This window comes from Sturnira hondurensis, unplaced genomic scaffold (genome assembly GCF_014824575.4).
Source record: "Sturnira hondurensis isolate 20B ecotype Veracruz unplaced genomic scaffold, ASM1482457v3 Scaffold0020787, whole genome shotgun sequence".
Lineage (NCBI taxonomy): Eukaryota > Metazoa > Chordata > Mammalia > Chiroptera > Phyllostomidae > Sturnira > Sturnira hondurensis.
In genome coordinates this window covers 2,975,996-2,996,378 of record NW_028093418.1, presented here as the reverse complement: position 1 = coordinate 2,996,378, position 20,383 = coordinate 2,975,996, and the positions used below count along the sequence as shown (strand labels likewise).

At 51.5% G+C, this 20,383-nt stretch overlaps 1 protein-coding gene across 2 annotated transcripts in view; it reads right to left on the bottom strand.

Moving 5' to 3' along the window:
• Window positions 1–4,710: 4,710 nt before the first annotated feature.
• The window catches only part of SNRK (SNF related kinase), a 39,753-nt gene continuing 24,080 nt past the window's right edge, over window positions 4,711–20,383 (bottom strand). For both annotated transcript variants that reach the window (XM_037030651.1, XM_037030650.1), the window contains 4 exons: window positions 15,315–15,456; window positions 13,588–13,800; window positions 11,276–11,410; window positions 4,711–8,509 (listed from right to left, as the gene is read on the bottom strand). In XM_037030651.1, coding sequence (XP_036886546.1) covers window positions 7,285–8,509; window positions 11,276–11,410; window positions 13,588–13,800; window positions 15,315–15,456 — 1,715 coding nt within the window. In that variant the 3' untranslated portion in view covers window positions 4,711–7,284. The remainder of the gene's footprint in view (window positions 8,510–11,275; window positions 11,411–13,587; window positions 13,801–15,314; window positions 15,457–20,383) is intronic.

The following is a 20,383-nucleotide window of genomic DNA, read 5'->3' as shown; positions in this document are numbered from 1 at the left end:
GGCAGAGCCACACACCCAGCACGAGGCCAGTCACTGGGAGGGGACGGGGACCCCTAGGGGCAGCAGGGACACCCAGGGACCACCTCCACTGGGGCTGCCCCAGCTCCAGGGAGGAAGGGGGTGGTGTGGGGTGGTCAGGTTGGGCCAAGAGGGAGGTCAGCAGGAAGGGGGTCCTATGTAGGTCTGCTGGGCCCACAGTTCTCCCCAGCGGCCCAGCACCTGGCATGGGCAGCATGCAGCCGGCGGCAGGTGCTCGGAAGCGGTGGGAGGAACAGTTCTGTACCTTGCAGTTCTTAGCATCTTGACAGAACTGGGAGGGACATCCGGGCCGATGCCAACCCCACCACCCACACCCTGGCCTCACGCGCGTGAGGAGGGTGCTGTCCTCAAATCATCGGTGCATGGGCCGCATGTGACCACCTGGAGAACTCAGGAGAGTTTGTGGCCCAGGCGACGCCGGCAGGTGGCTCACAGAATCCCGGCCTCCCTCTCTCAGCGCTGTGAACTTCCTCGGGGCGGGGACAACAGCCCCAACCTTCCCAGTCACATGGTTCCGCCTGCCTGTTGCCATCCCCGCTTTACACCTGGGAGCTGAGGCCCCCGCAGGAGGATGCAGAAGAGGCGGAGCTGGACAAGTCCACGCCTACTGCCCCTGTTAAGGGGGGAGGAACCCCACCCCCGGCGAAGCTCTAAAGGCCTGAGGTTGCAGGGCCAGCCCAGGTGTGAGGAGTTTGCAGCCGAGCCCTCACACCGTGCTGCTGCTCAGCACCAGGAAGACACGGTGGAGTGTTTGGTAATCAACCAGGGGCAGCCCGGTGTGTGGACGTGAAACACACCTCCCTTCGCATCACTGTCTGGCTCGAAAAATGGAAACTGAATGTGTCTCCACCCTAACAGGGACCCGAGAGCCGCCTAAAGCAGCCTCTGCTCCTCCCAACCCAACCACAAGGCAGAAAGCCAGCACCGGGCACAGAGGGGGAGCGGCTCCGGAAATCTGCAGCCTCTGGGGAGCGTCGGTGAGTGCACACCTGTGAGGAAGCCGCCTGGGGCTGGAGAAAGAACCCGTGGGAAGCACTAGGCTCATCAACACGCATAACTTACACAAAGCTGGGAACAGCTTCTATTCCCACGAGCCGGAGGGGAGAGACTCTGGCAAGTGCTTAGGAGGGTTCCGTCTCGGTGGGAGGAGACGTCTCAGTTCGTCTTGGCCTAAAGACTGCTCTGGATCTGCCCTGAAACCTTAAAAACAAAACCCCAAGGACCCACCCGATTCCAGGTAACTATGCACCAGAACAAGATCCAACTCCTCTTACGTGAATACGGAATTCGGCACTCAACAGTGTAAAATTCCGTGTCCAGCACTGCACCAAAACCAAACCAAACCAAACAGTTGTCTGCCGAGAATTCTGTACCCAGCGAAAGTATCCTGCAGGAATAAAGTGAAAATGCTTTCCCGGACAGGCAAGCTGAAAGCGTGCCTTGTCAGCAGACCTGCCTGTAAGAAAACCTGGAGTCCTACAGGCAGAACGCGACCACACAGCGGGGGCCTCCCCGAGGAAACGAGGAGTGCTACAAACGACAGAGATGTAGACAAAATGAGGCTTTTCCCTTGTGTTTCATCTTTTAAAAAATAAAACTACTTAAAAAATATGCATATGTAAAAATAAAATGTGCGACAACAGCACAAAGAACAGGAGGAAAATCTACAGTCGTAAGGTTCTCACATTCTACGCGGAGTAATACTGCTTCAGGGTAAACCAGATACAGATGTGAGGTCTGTTCAGAAAACGTCCAGCCATTGTTAATATAAGGAGAGGGGTTTGTGCAACATCGATGTAACCAGGCAGTCTAGGAGAGTGGACTGGAATGCACATGTGTGAACAATGATGACTTCACTGTAGTAGTCATTGAGTGAGCATGTGTACTGTGTGGTCATCATATTCAAAATGACTAAGTGAGCAGAGCAAGGAATTTACATCAGATTTTGTGTAAAGCCTGACTATCCCTCCACAGAAACTTTTCGGATGATCCAGAAGGCAGCAGCTGTGGGCACTGGTGATTGGCAGCTTCATCACGACAATGTGCCTGTTCACGCATCATGTCGCATGCAAGAGTTTTTTGACAAAACATCCAATCACCCAGGTAACTCAGCCCCCCCTACAGCCCAGATTTGATGCCCTGCAACTTCTGGCTTTTCCCAAAACTAAAATCACTTTTGAAAGGGAAGAGATTTCAGACCATGGATGAGATTCGGGAAAATACGACAAGGCAACTGATAGTGATTAGGAGAACTGTGTGTGGCACCAAGGTGCCTACTATGAGGGGTATTGAGGCGTCATTGTTCTGTGTATAGTGTTGCTTGTGCCTTATATCTTCAGTAGATGTCTCTATTTTTCCTATTACATGGCTGGATACCTTCTGGACACACCTCATATATCTTCCCCATAGCAAACAGTAAAAAATAAAGAGGCACAACCAGTAAGCCAATAAAAAGTGCCAAGTTAACCCAAAAGAAGGTAGTCAAATCAGAAAAAGAAACAAAGAATAGGTGAGACAAGTAGAAAACAATTAGAAAGATGGTAGACAAACTCAAAACCATCTTAATAATTACACTAAACGTAATCAGCCCAAATAGGAGACAGAGATTTGCAGATTGGATAAAAAAGCAAGACCCGACTATATGCTGTCTACAAACCAAACCAAACCAAACCTCCTTCGAGCATAAAGACACAGGTTGAAAGTAAAAACCCGAGAAAGGATATACTCCCACTCGTCAAAGAAAGCGACGGCAGCTCTATCAATATCACACCAAGAAGCTTTCAGGACAAAGAATTGACCAGGATAGCGAGGAGCATTGGCGACGTGGATCAATTCGTCAAGAAAACTTAACACTTGTAAGTGTGCATGTACCCATCAACAGAACTTCAAATTTCACGAAGCAGAACCCTACCATTACAGTAGTATTTCTACACTCCTCTCTCAGCAACTGAGATGAGGCAGAGAATCAATAAGGACATAGAAGACTGGAATGGCATTGTCAATCAACTTGAACTGATTGGCATGTTCTACAAAACCCATCAGCAACCAGAGCAATTTTCAAACACAAAAACCTTCACCCACCTAGGCCGGCTGTCGGCTGGGCCATATGACAAGTTCAATACTAAGTTTTAAAAGATCTAAATACACAGAGCACAGTTTCTGACCAACACAGAATGACACGAGAAACCAGGGACAGAAGCTTATGTGGAAAAATCCCCAAACACGTGGAAATTAACACCATTCAAGATGTGAAAGAGAAAAAGGATCGCAAAACTGCTGGATGGGGACAGATCAAAGAACGGCGAGCAAGAGCAAGACCCTTTAAGAGACATTCATGATTGTCCAGATAAGCAATGACTGTGTCCTGGACCAGGGCCGGTTTCTGAGTGCAGAGTAAGGCACGCAGAGGGATGGATGTGGGGGGAACAGGAAGGACCACCGCCAAGGCTCAGGGCTTCTGCACAGCTAACGAAGGTTTAGAGTTGCCGTTTATAAGGTGGGGACACTAGAGGGCAAGGATTGGAGGGGTAAGATTGGTAGGCGTTTTGGGAAAATTGAGGCGCTTACTAGACACATCCAAGTAGCAAAGTCAAATCCGTAGTTGGTGCCCAGTGTTCCTGGGAGAAACATGGGTTCCTTGTACTTTGGACTGGCTCCGTAGATGTCAGACGCTGTAAGGCAGGGAGACTGAGAGTGGGGAGTAGGGGTCCAGAACTGAGCCGCAGGGGATTTCACGGTCGGAAGTTAGAATGGGAAGCTAGTGACCGGACAGCAGCAGCAAGGGAGAAGCGGGTCCTGAACAGTGGGAAGTTTGCCAGGAAGAGGGATCAGCTCACCAAAACCGAACATGGGTCTGAAATCGACCACTGGGTTAGCGGTCACCAGGGGCTGAGGCTGGGGTGCGGAGCTGAGCCGAAAGGCAGAATGTACCAATGGATTTAAAGTTTCTTGTTGGGTGTATGGTAATGGTTGCGAACTCTGAGAATATGCTAAACCCTTAAACTGTACGATTGAATGTGCAATTGCATCGGTGGTATAGGATTGTATCTCCAAGGTGTTTTTAAAAATTGACCACTGGGATTAGCTCGTGGAGGTCACTGCAGATTTCTGGCGCAGAAGCCTGACAGGAAGGGGTCACGAGAGAGTGGAGGAGAGGAACAGAGCACTGGGCCACCGCTACGGACAGAAAACCAGGGGGATGAGTCGTGTTTGTCTGCTGTCAGCAACAATCTGGCAGAGAAGCCGAGACCGATGGTGCGAGAGGATGGCTCGTCCTCGGGGCCACCTCCTCCCAGCTGTGAAGCGTCCAGGTGCCAGCACAGGGACTGCCCTTGGGATGGACGCCAGCAGGGAGGGCAGGGCTGCGGGGACACAGGAAGGCGGGAAGGTGGAGGTGGGAGCTTGTGGCAGCTATTGCTGCTCAGTGCTGCTTTTAGGGAGCTGGTGGCCAGTGAGTGAGGAAAGCCCACACGCTGGGGAATCACGTGTGGTCACCGGGCAGTGCTGGGGCCCGCGTGAGACTGTCAACAGGGGGCTGAGGCAGAACAGTCGGGGGTCTCTTCCCGCCACGGGTGGCGAGGTGGGGCGCCGCGTGTGGAAGGCTGTGCCTAACCCGGGCCGGGACTACGGACAAAGCTGCGTTCATGAGAAGGAACAGAACCCAGGACACAGTTTACATTGCTGAACACCAATATGCCACTTTATTGTCTGGGTTTTTTCCCGTTTGTCACATACCTGCCAATGTTCACACAATGAGGAAAACCAACCAGCAGTGGAAGCAAATCGGCTGATAACTCTGTACCCTCTTAACACGCATTGATTCTCACTTGGTAGAAATGTTTGAACACGTGATTCAGTCTCACGACCACTTATAATCGGTGTCAAGATTGTCACATCTTTAAATACAGATAGAATTGCCAGAAGTACATAATTTTTATATATATATATATACACATATATGTATATATATACACACACATACAGAAAAATACAAGAATAATTGTCCACAATATTTAACTTACACACTACTGTAACTATGCAACTTCTGAAGACAGGTTAAAGGGTACAGGAAACTGTTTAGAGCAAGTAAGTAGTTTGGTCCAATATTATCTTAATGTAATGGTTATTCGCTCCCTCCCTTTTATGTGACAACACACTGTGACACACGACACATGCACAACCGTTCACATATGAACAAATGAATGAGACGCCACTCAGACGAACGCGTGTGCACCCGGAGGGCCAACCAACCACACACAACTAGTAAGGCTATGATACAGCTATGCAGCATAGACGGTCAACAATGCCGATTCTAATGTGAGCACCATATATACATCTGAATATAAAAAAACCATTGAAAACTGAACACAGATGGGTTAAAAGGTGCCATTCCAAGGCTATACATAATCACAGGAAAAAGTATTTACATTACTTGGAAAACAGCTGCAACAAAGAGTTTATTGCCAATGCCCTTTTTACAGACTTCTCTCCCACGCTGAAGACAGACGTCACGCTTCACTATCTGTGTGAACCACACATCCTGTTTCTGGCCCTTTATAAGATCCCTGCCTAAGAATTTCAAGCAAATGTGTTCTATGGCTTCACCCACACATCTATTCTTGTAGCTTTCGATTATAAATATCACAATGAACTAGAGCTATAGCTTAAAACATACCTAGTCTAGGTGTAGAAAGTAAAAAGTATTTTGTCTCATCTTTACTTAGTTTAGTAAGTATACAGTGAAGTCCAGAGTTCTGAGTAAAATACGTGGATACTGAAGTAGCAAGATCAGTGTATGCTTGGAGAAACCGTGACCCATGGAAAGCTGCCCCTCGGTGCTCTGCCCACTCGGCCACCAGGAGCCTGTCGCTCTGGGGGGCGGTGCTGGAGGCTGACGGGTGTGGGACAGCCCCGGGGCCCCACCGAATCCCATCCCCAGGGTGGACAAGCATGGGGCACAGCAGGACAAAGTGGCATCTGGCCCCTCCCCTGATCAGCAATCTGCAACACACCTTGTCCCACAGATAAAATGTCAGGAAAGATGATTATCTGGTCAAAAGTGGTCTTTGTACAGGAGTAGTTAAAAGCGAGAGTTCTTTGACTACTGTTTTGGCAGGGAGGCAAAGTGAAAAACACTTCCAGCAAAAAACAAACACACACCAACAAAGCGGGCTTTGTGCATTTTTGTTTGCTGTGTGTGTGAACTTACCCTGCTGTGTGTGTGAACTTACCCTTTTATGTGTAATTTTTGATCAGCCAATGTTCACAGCTAATTGAGCTCAAGGATGTAAAATAGGAAGAATGAGACAACCTCATTACCAAACCCCCTAAAATGAAATCCATACACGTATGTGTTGTAAGTTGACTCTGCCTACCTCTGTGTGCCTCTGCTTCCATGTGCCTGGTTTTACAGGACACCCCGGGCTGTGCCCGACACGGAAGAACTTCCACACAGCGTCATTTTGTTCTGTTAAACAGACGTACACTCTATAACTAGAGTTAAGACATCAGTCCACTTTATCACATTACAAAAGAAGATTGTCTGCTTGTAATTCACCACTACAGGGAAAGCTGCCCGACAAATCTAAGTACTTTATCTCACCTATTACAAAACAAGAAAATCTTTTTCAGTTAACTTTTAAGAGCCCGAACCTTTTTTTTTCACACTATAGCTTAAGACAAACAGGTGTGGGTATGCTGAAATCACGGCTTGAGGTTCTAGTGTGGACGCTGGCTGTACCCGGCCCCGCACAGGCCCCGGAGGGCGAGCGGGCGGGCGGGCCCCAGGCCTGCCGGCTTCACACCGTTATTGCTTTGGTTCTGTCTCGGACACCAAGCGTGCCTCAGAGCACGGGGTTTCCGTATCGCCGCAAGGTTGGGACAGGAGTTGAGATTTTGCAACAAGGAAACAAAAGCGTTTTTTCCTCTCTCTAGGTTAAGTGCGGAACAGCGAATTTCTAAGTGCTCCACTTACATTAGGTTCCAAATAAACACTTTAATTTACTCCTGGTCATCCACATTAAAATTATGAACGTAAAAATGACACAGTAGACTGTTCGGCTGGAAAGGGAAGGTAGTGTCTAGCAGCAGCATGCACAAAGACCATGCACTGTCACATCGCCAGGCGAACAAACGAAAAGGTAATAAATAACCGCCCGCTGTGAAAGGGCAAAACCGGGAAGGAAACAGTGAGGGCGCGGCCCTCCCCTCGCCCGGCAGGAAGTGTCCGGCGGCCTGGCCTGGCAGTCAGACGACGTGGCAGCAGCTGGCCTGGCTGGAGGCGCACAGCAGCCCCTCCTTCGGGTTCCGCTGGATGTTCACAGAGATGGTCTTTTCACACAGAGGCAGCTGGAGCGCGTTATTTTTCAGGTTCTCGCTCTTTATCCTTTCCAACGCAGCCGTGCTGGCTGCCACGTGGTCGGAGAAAAACTTGATGCCGCCCACGGCCGGCGCCTGGCCTGCGTTCCCGGCAGAGCTGATACACATTTTCCACGAGGACTTCTCCTGGACTTTGACGCTGGAGAAGGTCAGGCCGTGCTGCGGGTCGATAATGTACTTGGTGCCCCCGTGGAGCTGGGAGCCCAGGCACAGGCCCATGAGTTTGAGGCTCTGCACCAGCTCCCCGGCGCTGCGCGCCGCCAGCTGCGTGGCGCTAGAGTTGGCGGGGCCCGCACAGCGGCGCACGCTGCCCGACGAGCCGCCGGGGGCGCCACCTGAGCCTCCCGAAGCGCTGCCCCCGCCCGCGCCACCCTCGCCGGGGCTGGCCCTGTCTGCACCGCTGCTGCCGGGGCTCGGTTTGCTCTGGCCACCACCATCGCCCTCACTGCCCGGAGGCCCCTCGCTGCTGTCCCGGCGGTGCCAGGAGTAGGGGAAGCCGCTGTCCTTATCCAGCCGCCGGCGGCTCTCAGAGTCATCGTCGCTGGTCTCCGAGCTGCTGCAGCTGGACCCGCGGCCCTGGCTTTTCCTGCGGTGGTAGCGCTTGTGCACCGTGCCCGGGGAGGCGATGTTCATCTTCAACCTGCTCAGCTTGGGGGGCAGGTTCTCATCCATGTCGAACTCGTCGTCCGACTCGCCCTCCTCGAAGATCTGGTTCAGGACTGGTGCACTCTTCCTCGAGGTCAGGCGGTTGGTCACCGAAGGCTTGCGGCGAAGAACCACCTGCGTGGAGAGGGACACGGGTTTCTTGTCCTCCTCGTCTTCCTCTTCATCCTCTTCCACCCGGAACAGGCACTTCCGCCCGCTGGCCGCGGGTTTCAGGCTGGCCGGTGGTGCCGCAGCCAGGGCCGGCCCGGCCAGCTCTGGTGGGTCGTCTTTCTTCGCCGGGTCACACAGGCCTTTGCTCCGGTGGCCATTGAGGACGCTGTCGGCAGCCCGCGCAGGGGACTGAGGGACAGTTGCGTGGGACAGCGGAGTGGCTGTGAGGTCATCCTCCAGGTCCTGGGGCACGTCAATTTTGGTGGGCCACGATTGCCTGCGGAAGAGACAGAAAGAGACAAGCCACGTGAGGCCATGAAGACTGGGCGGAAGCGCCTTATGACGTCAGACTTACTGGGACAAACCCACAGGCTGGTGGTTCTGAAACAGGGTCAGCCTGGGGCTCTTGGCCAAGAGAAAAAAAACTTCCTCACCACTGTCAGAAAAGGGGCGAAGGGCGACTCCTCTCCACACAGCAGTTTACACCACAAGGAAAACGTTTTTAAAAAGCACCAGGGAGTTACCACCAAAACAAAACCTGAACCCCACACACATTCCATCCCTTGGGTCACAGGTGGCAGCCTCTGAGGGTGTGTCACTGCTGGTAAAGCTTGCCTGACACATCCATCCTCTGGTGCCACGGGGTGGCATCAAGGTCTGGTTTCCCTAAAATTAGTGGAAACAGTTCAGGGAATTTAAACGAGGATATTGAGGAGTATACGGTGGCAAATACAAAGCTCTTCCTCGCCAACTACAAAATGCAAAGAGCCAACTGTAAACACGTCTCATTCACATGTCCACACCAGAGCATGGGACAGAAAGTCCCCTGTCGTTTGAACGTTCATTTTACCTCCCAATCTGGTTACTTGTTACCCAAGCAACAAGAAGATTGCCCGGAAGCCAAAGGGAACGGCTTTGGACAACGAGGTCTCTGGCTTGTTTTGAATGAACATCCTGGGATTCTCAGCTGTCCTCCCTGCCCAGGGGACCAGCAGATGCCAGACACACTGACAACAGCCACTGCCACACCGACATTTCCATTTCACGCCCATTATGTTACCCTAGAAATAAAACCCAATTAAACCTACAGCTCGACACAACTCGTGGGGATTCACTGCAGACACCTCCCCCCAGCTCAAGGCCTTGCACTCCCTTGAGGACGGAGCGGGTCCATCTGCCACAGTCACCGCATGGTGGCTGACGAAAGCTGAGTGTTCAGGGGTGCTTCTGAGTCGAGCAGTGTCTCTGGGCGAGTCATCCACCCTCCACGACACACCCGCACCAGCTCCCGAGAGCCCCGTGGCCCTGCAGAGGAGGAGCCGCATACCCGCTGCCCACAGGCCACGCGGCCACTGGCAAGGTCACCCAGCAAATCCCAGGGGAGCCCTGGGCTGGGGGGCGAGGCGCTGACCGGGTGGCTGACTCACTCACTGGAGCAGCAGTCAAGCCACTCGAGGACAGGGAGGGCCACGGACATGGTGGGGGCTCTGCCTCCCCTGCTCCCCACCCCCAGGGCCAGGACAGGTAAGGGCCACGGTGGCAACGTTGCTGTTGGCCACTTCGGAACCAGTGGCTCCTGTTTGCAGCAGTTACGCCAGCTGTCAGGGAGCCCACAGCTACTGGGCATATTTAAACCCACACAACCGGGAGGAATGTGGTTCATCCCACAAAGGAGAGGAGAGCTGCCAACCACAACTGCGCACACCGATGGCCCAGGTCACCCTGGCTGAGCACTTCCCAGCCCTGCCAACGGCCCGACGGGAATTAACCCTACAATTCCACGTGGTAGGTGCTCCTGTCCCCTCTTTACATATGAAGCAACCAAAACACCTGCCTAAGGTTGCACAGCTTGAAGACAGCGGCATGTAGTTTGGATTTCCGTGGTTACGCAGCCCGCAGAGCAGCGGTGTCTCCCGGCGAGCTCAGAAGCCCCCTAAAGGAACGAACGCCTGCTGCAGGCTGCGGCCAGGCCTCCACGCTCTCCGAGCTTCCTGGCCTCTCTCTGACAGGAAGTGGGCACTGAGCCTCCCCAGAGCTGAGGTCAGCTCTCAGGGGATAGACAGACCACACCACGCTCCCTCCCACACTGGCAAGGCCCAAAGAGTGTCCCCACTCTGTGTGGCTGGCTCACCCTGGCTCCGCGCCCCCCGCAGAACAAACAACTGCTGCTTTGATCACCAGTCTCCTGACTCCGGACCGGTCACCCTGACCACAAGGCACCCTCAGCAACAGACCCAGGGAGGCTCACAGCTTTCACATTAAAGTCACGGTGACAGAAAGAGAAGGCAAGTAAGCAGATGCCCCCCACTTGCCAGGGGGCCCCAGGCCACAGGAGGACAAAGGCCCTCAATGCATCTCTGCTCCAGAACCCCAGGAGGAGAAAAGAAAAACTGTGCGGAAGGTTCTGAGACTTTTTTACAGCTACCGCTGGCTTTGCAGGTTGGAGAAGAAAGTAAACTATTTGATCACCTTCAGCTTGAGCTCTGCTCTGTTTCACTAAACAGGAAACAGCTGAAACACACCTACTAATCCCTTCTCCAAAAGTCTAGGGTGGCTCCCAAGTTGGGGTGCAGCCTGTGGTGACACTGAGGCTGTGCTTTCCCACCAGAGGGTTTGGGACAGGGCCAGGCTGGCCGACCCTCAGGGTCACTCTCCTGGTCTGTCCCCGGCTCCCTGGGGCCCAGACCACCTCCACCCAAGCAAGCGCCAGACGGTGTGCCTAGTTCCATTGCAGAGGAACACACCCAGGACGTAAGGTAAGCTCCGAAACTCAGTGTCCAGTCCAGACTTCTCTATCCTCTTTAGCCACCAAAAGTAAAGGGTAAAGGGCTCTCTCTCTTCTCTAAGAAGAGAGAACCACTCGGGCCACACTGAGCCCCGGAGGGCAGGGCACCCTCAGTGACACAGAACCCAAGCTCCCCGCACCCGGAGGCCACCATCACTGTTCCTGCTCTATCGCGCTGAACAAACAGACAAACAAACAGACAAAGTTCGCTATTTCAAAACGGTAACTTACTAAAATCAGTGAAGATTTTTTTCTCACCTAAACTGGGCCTTGATGTTGCTGGGGCTGGCAGACCTGGTTTGTATCTCCTTCTCTTGCTTCTCCCTCAGGATCCGTTCCGCAAGCAAGAAGTATGTGGCTGTGATGTGGTTGTACCGGTTGGTCTCCAGGGCTCTGCGGGGCACGGGGAGAGTGCACATAGCACATCAGCAGGGTTTTTTTTAAACAAGCAGAAGTGGTTTTTTAAAAAAAAGTACAAGCAGCCCTGCCTGGTGTAGCTCAGTAGTTGAGTGCCAGCCTCACTTGACCAAAGGGGCACCAGTTCGATTGCCAGTCAGGGCACATGCCTGGGTTGTGGGCCAGGTCCCCAGTAGGGGGCACGTGAGATGCAACCACACAGTGATGTTTCTCTCCCTCTCTTTCTCCTTCCCTTCCCCCTCTAAAAATAAATAAAGTATTTAAAATAAATAAGTACTTTTTAAAAAATAAATAAAAAGCAAAAAAGTACAAGCAAAGGAAATCCAATGACCTGAAATCTTTAAAATTATGAAAGATTACAAACAAGGGAAAAAAAACCCTAGTATTTAGGTTACTCTTGAAATTCTAAAATACAACTGCATAAAAACGTTCAGTGAGTGCAAAAAAGCCAAATCGCTGAGGGCAGCGGGGGAGGTCAGTTCCAGGAGGCCTCCAGGAACCGCATGGTCTCCGTGCCGTCCATCTACGTGCCGGTGCTTCCGTTCTAGGCCTGGCCGGCCGGCCGGCTCACAGCAGAAGGATAAACTGAGCTACCTGGGTGTGCACCGTGACACCAATCTGATCACAGCAACCAGGGAGAGTCTTTACTTTTGTGCTCTCTCCGCATTTATTGGAATTTTAGGCACTGACCCACTACCTACTCATGGAACTGCCCGCCTGTCACTAGTACCTTCTTTGCCCAATGCGCTCACTCATCCATTTCCAAAGTGACACTCAGAGTCCGAGCCCAGCCCACAAGCCTGGGGACAGGAGCTGCTGGGGCGTAAAGCCCTCGGGGCACATGGCCCTGCCTGCTCTCCGTCCGGCAGCTGGCCTTTCTGGCCTTTCCAGGGAACAGCATGAGAACACACCAGATCCACAAGGCCCGGAAATACACACCTATGTGTTCAGGAACTTTCTGTACTTGGTGAAAATACACAATGAACATGCAGGAGAGAAGCGACAGGGGCTGTTCTCAACATGTGCACAGGTGACAGCTTGATAAGGGCAGGGCGGGCTGAGCACAAGGCCCCAAAGAAAGAGGTCAGGGTGAGCCAAAGGCGTGCGGCTCTGAATGCAGGCAGCACTGGCAGAAGAGCCCCCCCCACCCCGCCGCTGCCCTCAGGCACACAGAGTCCCCTGACCCGCTATGGCCGCTCCTTTCGGATGGACAACCAAAGTGACGTGAATTAAATAGCTCCACGACACCATGGCAGGTATCTGTTTAAGCTAAAATCACTGGGCTGATTCAGGGAGACAAAACAGTCTTTCACCCACGCAAAGACGGAGAACCACTTTCTACACATTCCTCAAGGGCATGTCCTCGGCAAGAGACCCCTTCCCTTGTGCCCAGCTGCTTCAACAGGTTAAGTGACTTCTGACTTTTCGTTGGTGGAAATGGTTCGTATTTTCATAGACAGGACGGACCTCTTATGGAAATGAATCACTGTTAAAACAAAGCAACTGCATCTCACCCTTGATTCGGAACTTCTCAGGGTATTGAAAACAGGTGGTTTCTAAATGTCTTAGGTTATGGAATCCTTCTTTGGTGTTAAAGGACTTAGTTAACAACTTGCAGAGCTTATGGGTCCCGAGTCAGGTAGCAGGGCTCTTATGGGCCGGAGAGGAACTGTTTAGGCTTTGTGGGTCGTGAGGTCTCTCTCACACACAATCTGACGTGGCCACACAACACAGCCACGGACAAACCAGGGCCCAGCACAACTGCAGGTATGTAAACGTGAGGCTGGCCTCACGTGCCAGCCCCTGATTTAGGGACTGGGGGTGCTGCCTCCTTCCCTCCGCTCACTGCGGGAACCAAGGGGGCCACAGGAATGAAGGGGGCACTGCTACAGACAAGGCGGGCTGTTCCGACGCGCCTCAGCAGGGGAGGAGAAAGGCCACAGCTCTCGCTGACACGCCCTTGGTCACAGCACAAAAATAAAAACAGAAATGGAACCTATGAGCCAGGCCCTGGGCCAGGAATTCTAGAGATAAACGACAGAATCCTGCCAGCCAGGACCGCTGCCCCCCACCCGTGTCCCCGGGCCCCGGCAAGGGCAGAGGCGCCGTCCCACGGCCCCAGCCGCAGCCCCGCACGCGGGCTGGCCACCTACTCGACAATGGCGTCCCGGTCCGCGATGTCCCCGAGCACCATGCGCTGGATGATGCTGTTGTGCTCCTCCTCCGAGAGGTTCTTGTGCGACACCAGGGGGGTGCTGCACTTGGTGGCGGGGGAAGGGTCCACTCCCTGGAGCCACGGGTGGTTTTCAATCTCCTCCAAGGAGGCCCTCCTCTTGGGGTCCCGCTGCAGCATCCGGGTGATCAGGCTGCAGGGGGGTGAACCCATCGTTACAGTGAGACAGGCAGGTCTTTGGAAAAGACTAATGAAATAGCACATCTCAGGCAAACTGCTCGAGACAGCGAGGGCAGAACGTGTCAGCAGTAGGATGGGCAACGCCCCACGATGCAAAAGAGGGCATTAGAAATACTCGAGGCCAACACATCTGAAAATCTGGGTTAAAGGAATGAGTTTCTTGAAAAACATAACTTAGCTAAACTGACACAGGAGGAAGCGGAAAGCCGAACGGCCCTATGATGACCACAGCTGCTCCGTGAGGGAGACACACAGGCGTCTACGCTACTAGAACCATCCCACTTCTTGGGCTGGACACCAGGTGCAGAGGTGTTCACTTCACTGCAGACACGTTGCAAACACTCCTGTGAATAATGTACTTCAACATGAAAACAAGCTGAGCTTTCAGTTTCTCAACAGGGGCTGTGGAGCTGCTCCCTGAATTACACACAGCACGCACGCCACGTGCACCGGCTTCCTGGGGTAGAGGGCCACAATAGTGTGGGGAGAAACGTCACCATGGCCAATGTTCACACCAAGTGCTTCCTCTGTGCCAAGGGCTGAGCTAAGAGCGTTATATACATTAATTCACTTTGGGAAAAACCTAAAAGGTAGGCTCTGTCCTTCTCACACCATTGGTACAGGGAGAAGCTAGTACTGGAACCCAGAGAGTCTGAATACCCAGGCACGAACAAGCCACCACATGGCCTAAGGAGAGGCTCGGGGAAAAAGTTCTTCAAGCTATCAGATTTCCTGCTCTCCTTTTCTAATTACAGCTGACATCCAATGTTATATTAGTTTCCGGTGTTCAGCACAGTGGCAAGACATCTACGTCATCACACAGGGATCCCTCTCAGTAAGTCTAATACCCGCAGGGCGCCGCACAGTTTACCAGCTGATGGGAGAAACGCAAACTGTGTTACTGCAGCAAAACCCTCCAGGAGAGTAGCTACAATCTCAGCTGATTACATCAGAAAACATCACCCGCGATGTCGATGAAACACTGAACTCCCCACGGCCCCTTCGTCCCACTGACGTTCTCACCACACGTCACAGGACTTTCATTCCACATAAATCAGCTTGAGTGTCTTTTGGTTGCTGGCTCCCGCAGTCCCAAACACCAGAACGGAGCCCTGCGGTCAGTTGCGGGGAGGGGTATGTGGATAAAATTGTGAGACACTCTGTACACCCGAAAACGGGGTGCGGGGGTCTATGACCTCTTCCTGGAGTTTAAAACAGCTCCATGGGGCTGTGTGTTTTGCTGATGCAGTTCAGGTGACAGTAACCCCCAGTCCTAGAGACGGAAGAGGCACACGAGTTTCTTAAAAACTGGCATATTTAAGAAAGAAAGTAATATATCCTGTACTCTATAGTAAATTCCAAACCACATTCTGGGGCTAACTCCCCTAAACACACTTAACGAGAGCAGAGATACTAAGCTTAAAAACTCAAAGGAGCCCGGACACTCACACGCTCTCTCTCACTTACTCTTTGCACTCTTTAGACACGTGAGCGGGGACCGTGTATTTACAATCCATGATCATCGTCAGCGTCTCGCTGTCGTTGGCCTCTTGAAAGGGCGGCTGCCCACACACCAGCATGAACAGGATCACGCCCAGGCTCCATATATCTGCACACCAGAGACACACGGTTACACAGGGGGCTAGGCAGAAAACCAGAAACTCTCAAGTAAACACAGACTAACAGTATCATTTTAATCTGAACAATCAAAAGCATGTATATCTCAAAGCAAAGAGACCTAGGGGAGAAAAGCCAAGCCCTATATGGGGGAGACAGTGTCCGTCCTGTTCCCCATTTCTGTGTTCACTTAAGGCCCAAGCAAGGCCAGCCGGGCACAGAGTGAAAGGTCAGTAAGTGTTTAATGAAAAGACAAATTCACTCATTTGTTAATGGGCAGAACATCAATGGGGCAGTGCCCATCCCAGGCTCCCGGGCCGATGGGCGGGTGCCGCTGTCTCCCACTGCATCCCGCAGCACAGACAAAACTAAGGTGTTACTAATCCTCCGAGACAAGAAAAGCGTTTTGCCTAAGGTCCCAATGGTCTCAGTTGCTCTCTACCTCAATCCTGGTGAGATGACCAGATGGGGAACTCATTTTTTTAAGATTGTATTTATTTACTTTTAGAGGGAGCGGAAGGGAAGGGAGAAAGAGAAGGACAGAAACATTGATCGGTTGCCTCTCGTACACCCCCTTCTGGGGACTGAACCCACAATCCAGGCCTGTGTCCTGAGTGGAAATCAAACTGGCGACCTTTCGCTTTGCAGGGTGATGCCCAACCCACTGAGCCACACCTGTCACGGCATTTTATAGATGAAAAAATTGGGGCTCGGAGGGAAGAGAAATATTCCTGGGTGGTCAGTGGGGGAAAAGACTGGTTATTATTTTGGTTATCTATTATTTGAGAGGACAGAGCTCGGGCCGTAGGTGTAAGTAACCAGAATGCACACTCTGGCTTTAAGACAGCAGGACCTACTTAGTAAAGCTGTTAAAACACTGGGAAAGGTAGTGAGTTTCCTGTGACTGGAAGTATCCCAGCAAAGGCTGGGCAACCATCGGTCTGACCCACTGCGAGAGGCATGCCTGCGCCGACTGTGCGGCCGGACTCGGTGGCATCTGAGGCCCCGCCCAACTCCAGTAACAGACTAACTTCCACCATGACAACCCCTTCCTCCTTCCTGCTACTGCATAAAAAGCAAAGCCACCAATCAGATGGAAAACTGATGTCTTTTTCAGATAAAAAAAGAATAAATGCACTTAGGAAGGGTATCAAATAAATTAATTCATTCCAAAAACTAAAGTAGAGACATGATTACGTAAGCATTCGTGTGAGCGATAACTGCGAGAAGTCCGGGCCATAGAAGGCTCGCCGCACGGCCCTCGCCGCACGGCCCTCGCCGCACGGCCCTCGCCACCACGTCTGCTAACGCTCAGCCTCTGTTGTCATTTAAGCTTCGACACCTCAAATAATGTAGGTTCCACGTTACTTTCCAAGAGAATTAAAAGTTGTTAATAAAATACCTTTTCCTTGGTCCAAACTAAACAAAGAGAGTAATAAAAGCACAAACCCAAAAGTTATACACACCATGATTTTTTTTACGGACAATAAATTTTACTAAGGATGCTCCAGTGGAAATTAGCGAAGCAGATGGAGAAATCTACTGAAATTAAACCGTTTATATAAATGAGAAGGGGAGGGCCCAGAGACCCATTCAATCCAAACCCTCGGCCCTACAGTGTCCCGGAGTGGCGTGCCTGCCACCGCTGGCTGGACGCGGGAGTCATCGGCCCTCCTGCTCCGGGACAGTCACCTGGCTCCCGCACTGCTCCACGCACTGGCTCACATTTCTGCACCTGGATCTGCACCTGGGAGAGGGCCATTCCATTCACAGCCCAGCATCCTGAGTAACAGCGGCCCTTGCTCCTTACCCGTCCAATAAGAAGAATGCATCACCCCGATGGCACCTTGTTAAGGGTTTTAAAGGAAATTTATACAGGCTGACGTCTACCTTAAACCGTCTTTGTACGACCTGAACCTTCTATTTTTGGTCACCGGCCCCGACTCTCTGCAAACAAGCGGCAATGACGATTACCCCCTTGAATGCACTGCGTCCCTCACGTTACAGAACAGTTATATTCTGGAAACCAACTGTAACGGAGACCCACCTTTCCACCAACATCCATTACACAAGGAAGGGGTTTTCACCAAGTTTTCCACCAAGTTCCCAACATGCACATGGTCATGTCCTCCCCAAGGAAGGAGATTTTAAATGACTTACCACAAAAGTGTGTGAACATGAAAATCAGGGTTAAAATTTTTCCTTTTTTGTTAAAATACTGACAATGTCTAACACGACTTACTATGATATCCAAACCTACCCATGAGTATGTATTTACTTAAGATACAGTAAATTCACACCATTCCACATATATCCTACAAAAGCCATTTTTACAAAATGAATTTGGTTACATGATTTCTTTTACCACCTCACACTTTACCTATGGATAAAATACTTCATTTTTTTTACTTTGTCTTTATGCTAAACTGGAGGTGATATCTGACAGGCAATTACAGAAAACTAACGGTTTAAAAATACGATATATAATAAAAATATCAATGAACGAGTTCCCCAAACCCTTATTCGGTTTAAGAAAATATTCTTTTCTGTTAAACATTACCCTCGACAGCAACCAGGAAGTCCAATTACTTGGCAACGTTCTCTTCAGGGGCATTTGCCCAAGCAGACCAGCCCCCTCTGCTTGCTGGGCAGTGACACACGACTGACTGAAGAGCTAAAAAGCAAAACCAAAGCGAACACATACGCTGTCTCCAGTCGGGGCCCAAGCAACCTCTGAACACGCAACAGAGCGGGACACCAGGCGACAGGATGACAGGACGGTGCACCGAACTGGAAAGCACGGGCCGTCACTAGGAGGGCAGAGCTCCGGAGGCAACGACCCTCTCTCCCCGAGAGGACATTGGGGGCCACTTATCCCATCTACTTATTCTGCAGACTTTTTATTTCTCTTCGCACTCTACTCTCTGTCCTTGACTCACTTTATGTTTTCATCCTAAGGGCCAAAGGAAGGAGATAAAGTGTCCCTGAAGGCACACAAAGAGGTGTGACTTTAACCAAGTCACGTGAAAATGTGTCCTGGTCTTGAACGTGGGGACAATAACAGCCACCTACTTCCTCCTCAAGCTGCTGCAGCACCCAGGGAGTGAGCTGGGGAGGCTGCTGCTGCGGCTGCCCCTCCCCTGTGCACTTGGGCCAGGCCCGGGCCTGCACGGCTGCACACACACACACACACACACACATGCACACACGGACATGCCCTTCCAGAGCCCGACTTTACTGGGGGGAAACAGAAATGGGAAGTGGGTAAGCACACGTAGGCACAAAGTCAACAGAGAAAAGCTCATGGAGATGGGAGAGGGGAGCACGGAGGGCATGTTCGTGATACAGGTGGGAAAAGCACAGAGGTGATGACTCAGGAGCCCGGGTCTCCAGGGCCAGACCGCCGGTGTCACAGGGCTGAGAATGGCACCCGGGGCCATTCCCCACAAATGTGGAGGGAGGTGGTACTTGTCTTAATAAAAACTCATTTCAGTGGATGTTTTCCATTATCTTTCTCCATTAAAAAAAAACTTGCTAATAAGACGCCAAACTGCCCAGGTATAGCCCATGCTTCATCTGAGACCCTTAGGACCACAGGTCCCCCCCCCGCCCCGAGTCTGCCCCTGGGGGTGGGGTGGGGGCGGGGGAGGGCAAGAGGAAGAACATGGCATGAGGACTTTACATTGTTGTCATTTTAAAAAAATGTTACAGGAATGCCCTGTTCATTGAGAAGGTATACAGGTTAGCAGATATGAACCCTCTGGAAAACCAAACTTAATGTTGACACTGTTGGAAGCTTGTTTTGATTTCAGACCTAGTTATAGACCCTTGGTTAATAAAAATGGAAAAAGAAACTGTCACAATAAATAAATACAGTTTCTGTGGTTAAGGAAAAAAATCTCCCAACCCATGTAACCGTGGGAAGGGGTGGGGAGCTAATGAAGTCTTCGTTCACAAGAAAGGGTGGGTGTTACTGGTCCCCCACACTGGCACTTAAACTAGCTGGACAGAAGACCACAAAAATGAGCCCCGGAGTCTCAGCTGCCAACATTCAGGAGCAGGTCCAGCCACAGTGCGACTGAGTTACGCTATTTCCAGTGTTAAGGGTGGAGTTTATGGTACAAAGTTCATCTTACGCAGACTAACAAAAAATCACCATGAAAACAGAAGAACATGCTAATGATTAATTTGAGGAGGAGCAACTGTCAAAAGGAGTGGGGTGGGAGACTGTCATGACTAAAAGTCATTTCTGAAATGAGTTAGTGAAAAGAAAGAAATCAAAGGGTTTAGAAAGAAATCAAAATGGGAAGACTGGCAGTAGGGTTTTAGGTAGAAACCTCTATTTTTGTCTCTTATCAGTGCAACCATGCGCCACGGAAGAGGCAGGCCATAGCAACGGAATGTTCTAGCACCACTACAGACAAAGCCGGGACAACCAGCAGGGTTTACGCAGTCACTTTTCGGTTCCAACCGACGTCACCAGCAACTGGCACGTGACCCACACTAATCTCAAAGGCAACGCAGAGCACGGGCTATGCTGTGGACGCACGTGGGCCCCTGGGTTTCTGGGATAAAACGCAGAACTCCTGTCCCTTGTACGATACTCAGATAAACCTGATGTGCACGGTCGGCCACTGTGAGTTCCTGCCTACACGGTGAGAACCTCTCGGCTGCAGGCAAAACCAGCGAAGCTCGGTTCCTAGAGGTTCTTTCCGCACCAGACCAGCGTTGGTGCTACAGGACACGACTGCAGGCCCTTCTCAAAGGAGAGAACGTCGGGTCACCTGAACGAACCACACAAGGGTGACGGCATGGAGCACCCAACAAGCCCTATCTGTCCTGCTTTAATCAACACTCGAGTTAGAAGCAAAGTCTTACTACTTAACAAGGAATTATTTCTTCTCTCCAGAAAAAATATG